At 35.7% G+C, this 6,024-nt stretch overlaps 1 protein-coding gene across 5 annotated transcripts in view; it reads right to left on the bottom strand.

The window, feature by feature from the left end:
- Window positions 1-5,813, bottom strand: part of LOC107584562 (tyrosine-protein phosphatase non-receptor type 13-like) — a 68,841-nt gene extending 63,028 nt beyond the window's left edge. For all 5 annotated transcript variants that reach the window (XM_016271237.1, XM_016271239.1, XM_016271241.1 and 2 more), the window contains exon 1: window positions 5,698-5,813. In XM_016271237.1, coding sequence (XP_016126723.1) covers window positions 5,698-5,812 — 115 coding nt within the window. In that variant the 5' untranslated portion in view covers window position 5,813. The remainder of the gene's footprint in view (window positions 1-5,697) is intronic.
- Between the last annotated feature and the right edge of the window lie 211 nt (window positions 5,814-6,024).

Below are 6,024 nucleotides of genomic sequence, written 5' to 3'. Positions count from 1 at the left end.
CTGTATTCGTGCGGTACACATGCGTACCGAACCGAAAGACCCGTACCGAAATGGTTCGGTACGAATACGTGTACCGTTACACCCCTAATATATATATATACATATATATATATTAGTGCCGTCAATCGATTAAAAAAATTTACTAATTAATTTTTACTAGTTTTTTTCTGAACTTAATCGTGATTAATCCCACCTAACATTAAACTTTAAAAAAATGCTTTTATATTGCAATAATTTCACATTTAATCTTTAAATTAATGTAGAATCAACATACAGACAAATATATTTTTGATATTTGTTTAAATGCATCTTTTTCTTTTATGACTGAAGGCCAGTATCACTGACACCAATACTACTGATGCCTCTATAAAAAAAATTCCTAATATTTAACCATTGACTATAGCCATTCAACATTACAGTATAAATGAGAGCTATCCATTTAAATATTTATTAGACTTTAATAAAATAACTTCTAATTTAAGTGAGCTTTAAACAATCTTCACATAAACCCATTATAACCAATGTCATATTTAGCTACCTGTGCCCTTCAGTAAGTAGGAAATATACAGAAATTGAATAAAGTTATCAAACACTAAATTCTAAATTAAATATACATGAATCCTTAAAGCTATAAAAGTGATTGATTTCCTCTTTTTCTCTTTGATGAACAGACATCACAGCAGGTTGATAGGTTATTTTGGGTGCTGTTTCTTTAAGAGCTGCCGCTGCTGAACATGACACGGATCTGACTCGCATTGTATTTTCTCTCAACTCTCTTTACCTTTTCTGACCCACTTCAGGTCTTAAAGTCTCTATTAATGAGCTGACGAGTTGAATCGGGTGTGTTAGATGAGGGAGACAGTGTTGGGCTGCTCCAGGACAGTTTTGAAATCCATTTCAGAGTTCTTAAATGTGACTCATATAGCCTAATATGTGCATGCACAGTTTTAAGGCAACTTTAATCGCCTCCATGACTTAACTGACCATGACACTGCATGCACTTCCTTTCTTTCGCGCTTTGATATGAAATGATAAGGGCTACAGAGCGCGCCGGATTTTGACACCACTAATATATATATATATATATATATATATATTACATTACATTAAACAAACTGGAATTACAGTCAATACATAAAACTATAAAAAATAAAGAAATAAGAAATAAAAATATTTCAGGTTAAAGAATCTGCAAATATTTACAATATTATACATTTATACAAACAAACAAGTATTATTTATGTATTTTATATAATCATACTTTCAAAAAAATGTGTAGAAAATTTTCACTCAGAAATTTGAGAAAAAGTAAATGTCGTTTTTATTTTCAAATATTATTTTTGTTTACTTTTTAAAAAATAAATAACATTTAATTCAATGTGAAAGACTGACATAATATTTTCTTGTAAAACATAAACTAGTAATTTGTTTGATTTACAGCTTCGAAAATTTTGTGCAGTACAATGTAGTACTGCATATATTTTTATTTCTAAAGTTGTAAATCTCACCGTTTTATTATGAAATCAACCCTTCTACACATTAGACTGCGATAGGGAAAGTTGTTTTAAATAAAAAACAAACAAACATCACCTTCAAATTAAAACGGCATGCTCTAAAAAAGCAAGCTCAGGACTTCTCACATCTAAGTGCTCAGGGTTTCCAAACAAATTAAGTAACTTCGCTGACTTGCTCAAGTCATGTCCCATGACTCTCATTCAGGGCCCGGAATTTCTGCAAACTCTGTCAAAAGGGACCCTTGCCAGCAAGTTTTCACCCAGAGCAACTCAAGGCCAGATAACAAGCTACTGTGAGACGAGGAGAGTCCTCGTTCCCCCTGCGAGCGCATGCCAGAGCAGCTACATCATCTTTATCATCATCGTCCTCCTCGACCCTGAAGACAAGGGGCCTAATTACGTTACAAACCCTACTGGCTATCGGCCAGGTCTGCTGAATAAAGGGGGCAACAACTGTCTGCGATGCTGACAGAACAAGAATTGTCCATGACTGTGAGAAAGACTTGTCGAGAGTCTCAAGATCTGTGCGGGGACGGCAGCAGATATCAGTCGAGAGAAGTTGGCATCATCTCAATTGCCGCATTCAACAGGGTTGTACAATTACAACAAGAGATTTCACTACAAATGACTAAATTTTGAAATTTTTCTGAGTGGTTCTTGTCTGTGTGGTTGCTGAAGAGTTTAGCTTGTTTTTGGTGAATGTCTATGTGGTTGATAAGGTTTTCCTAATGTTTAGCGCATTGCTATGCAGTTGCTAAAATGTTTCAACTGTTTTTAAGCAAGTTGCTAGCAAGATTGCTAAAGTGTTCTTTATGTTTAACACATGCAGTTGCTAAAGTGTCGACTGTTTTCAACAAATTGCTAAGGTGTTTTAGTAAATTACCATGTGGTCGCTAAGGTGTTCTGAGTGTTTTCCCTTACAAAAATCAACCATGGTTTTATTACAGTAAAACTGTAGAAACCATGTTTTTTTTGTTTTTTGGCGTACTGATTACCATTTGTATAACCACAGTTTTACTACAAATACCATGGTTAAACTATGGTTAGTGTAGCAAAACCATGGTTAATTTGTGGTTACCATAGTTTAACTACAGCAACCACTACATTTTATTTGTAGTAAAACCAGTTAATTTTTGTAAGGATTAATGCATTGTTTCAAATGATTTTGTGCATTGCGTTGTAGTTGCTAAGGTGTTCTGTGTTTTAGCGCATTGCTAGGCGATTTTTTAGGAGTTGTGAGTGTTTTAGCACATTGCTATGCAGTCGCTAAGGTGTTCCTAGTGCACTCTTCTAGTAGCATGTAATATATAATAGGCATTCTGGTGGAAATTATGGCCACCATGGTAAATTTTTGCATTTGTCACACACCAGCACAAGGTTAGCGCATGAAATTCCTCTACTGAAAGTCAACAGGCTAACTGTAGGGCCCAAATGAAAGCGATACTGGATACCTTCAGAAATGTCAAGATGGAATACAATCAGGGAAGAACTACAAAAATTCAAGTTAAAGAGAACCAAAAATGCTACAGGCTGACCAAACCAGAGAAACCTGGTGAACGAGGAAAAATTCAGACAGAAAGAGAGCGGAAAGTATTAGAGAGTCAAAAGAGGAACCGAAAAGCAGAGACAGTGAGATGTCCTTTGTACAGATCATTCCAATCAAGGACAGAATAGAATATAAACTCCAAAAATTTCACAAACTATTAAGAAAAATACTCTGTGAGACAAAAGACAATCTGAATGGCACCACACTAGTGGGTTTGGAACACACAAGGTCAGATTTTTCAGAATATTCAAAATAAATCAGCATTCGCTGTATGTTACTTGGCAACAGAAACGCTGGTCCTTTTGCTGGTTTATGCTGGTCATGTGCTGGCAAAGGACCAGCATAAACCAGCAAAGGACCAGCTTAAACCAGCATCACAACATACCTAACCAGCATATGCTGTTTTTTTCAACAGGGTTGTACAATTACAACAAGAGATTTCACTACAAATGACTAAATTTTGAAATTTTTCTGAGTGGTTCTTGTCTGTGTGGTTGCTGAAGAGTTTAGCTTGTTTTTGGTGAATGTCTATGTGGTTGATAAGGTTTTCCTAATGTTTAGCGCATTGCTATGCAGTTGCTAAAATGTTTCAACTGTTTTTAAGCAAGTTGCTAGCAAGATTGCTAAAGTGTTCTTTATGTTTAACACATGCAGTTGCTAAAGTGTCGACTGTTTTCAACAAATTGCTAAGGTGTTTTAGTAAATTACCATGTGGTCGCTAAGGTGTTCTGAGTGTTTTCCCTTACAAAAATCAACCATGGTTTTATTACAGTAAAACTGTAGAAACCATGTTTTTTTTGTTTTTTGGCGTACTGATTACCATTTGTATAACCACAGTTTTACTACAAATACCATGGTTAAACTATGGTTAGTGTAGCAAAACCATGGTTAATTTGTGGTTACCATAGTTTAACTACAGCAACCACTACATTTTATTTGTAGTAAAACCAGTTAATTTTTGTAAGGATTAATGCATTGTTTCAAATGATTTTGTGCATTGCGTTGTAGTTGCTAAGGTGTTCTGTGTTTTAGCGCATTGCTAGGCGATTTTTTAGGAGTTGTGAGTGTTTTAGCACATTGCTATGCAGTCGCTAAGGTGTTCCTAGTGCACTCTTCTAGTAGCATGTAATATATAATAGGCATTCTGGTGGAAATTATGGCCACCATGGTAAATTTTTGCATTTGTCACACACCAGCACAAGGTTAGCGCATGAAATTCCTCTACTGAAAGTCAACAGGCTAACTGTAGGGCCCAAATGAAAGCGATACTGGATACCTTCAGAAATGTCAAGATGGAATACAATCAGGGAAGAACTACAAAAATTCAAGTTAAAGAGAACCAAAAATGCTACAGGCTGACCAAACCAGAGAAACCTGGTGAACGAGGAAAAATTCAGACAGAAAGAGAGCGGAAAGTATTAGAGAGTCAAAAGAGGAACCGAAAAGCAGAGACAGTGAGATGTCCTTTGTACAGATCATTCCAATCAAGGACAGAATAGAATATAAACTCCAAAAATTTCACAAACTATTAAGAAAAATACTCTGTGAGACAAAAGACAATCTGAATGGCACCACACTAGTGGGTTTGGAACACACAAGGTCAGATTTTTCAGAATATTCAAAATAAATCAGCATTCGCTGTATGTTACTTGGCAACAGAAACTACCACGTTCTGGAGAGGTCACTGATGATTGTTTCATTCCAAACACATAAAAAACCTCAAACCTGCAGAATTCATGCTGCATGCTCTACAGGAGACTCCACTAACAATTACAACTCACTGATTTCAATGGCATATATGCTCGTTTTAATGTTTTTTTAAATTAAATAAGTATAAATAAATATTATAAATATTATTACAAATAATAATTTCACCTATTTGTATTCTTATATATATATATATATATATATATATTAATATAAAATTAAGGTTTATTGTACATAAATTAAATATCAAATATACTTAATAATAACATTACATATAAACAGATAAAAATATAAAATGAATATAAAAAATAAATATAGGAGCCTGATAAAAATGGTAATTATAGAAGAAATTTTCAGATGGCACTTAGAGGCTTTTGCATCTGAACTCTTCATTTATAACCAAAATTATTTTCATTCTTTTTGTCTGCCATTTTCGTTGCATTTGTTTTTTGACTGATCTTCTTGCAGTGCACTGTGGGATTTCCTTTGCAATGCTGCAAAATTTGGCCAAATGAAGAAATCTACTTTTTGAAACAACCTTCACATCAGGAGCATGACAATGATGCCTTAAAATGTTGCCTATGTAGGAGGCAGCTCACAGGTTTCAGAACAGAGCCTCATACTCCTTCAGGTTTGAATGACTGGTATTTAAACTGCAATTATGTAACCTTATGGCTTACACTGTAACCAAAGGAAGCCGGATAGTCCGTTTCATTTGCAAAAACTCTGCATATTTGGAGCAGATTACTGAATACTTTGGAAATGTTCAATCAACAAATATTCTTCTGCACTTCAAAGACATCAGACTGCTATCCAAGGTCTCTGATTGCCTCGGCCATCCCAAGGCTTGAAGTTCTGAGCCAGCGTGGCTGGGCACCCTTGAGAGATGTGGGAGTAATCACTGCGCTACAAGCCAGCATGCCGGTTTACCTCTGCGGAGGAGTTCATGCAGGCTCTCTGCGCTCTGGTTCAGGACGGCCCAGACTTCCTCCTCCTGCAGCGGCCCTCCTCTCACCTGCAGCGCCTCAGCTAGAGACACATGCATGCTGCCTGTGGGGTCACAAACATAGCAATGTTAATCTTACAATCATTATAACTGTACATGCTACATTTACAAGTGCTCTCTGCACATCTATGAAGATTTTAAATTCTGAAGAACCCAAAGGCAACCCTTATTTTTTAAACGTATACACTGAAAAAAAATATTGAAGCTGTAAATAAAACAAAGATTACTGGAGTCCTTATACTGGAGTACGT

This window comes from Sinocyclocheilus grahami, unplaced genomic scaffold (assembly GCF_001515645.1).
Source record: "Sinocyclocheilus grahami isolate Dianchi unplaced genomic scaffold, SAMN03320097.WGS_v1.1 scaffold61.1, whole genome shotgun sequence".
Taxonomy (NCBI): Eukaryota; Metazoa; Chordata; class Actinopteri; order Cypriniformes; family Cyprinidae; genus Sinocyclocheilus; species Sinocyclocheilus grahami.
The sequence above is the reverse complement of the archived record's forward strand: the minus strand, read 5'-3'. Positions and strand labels throughout refer to the sequence as shown.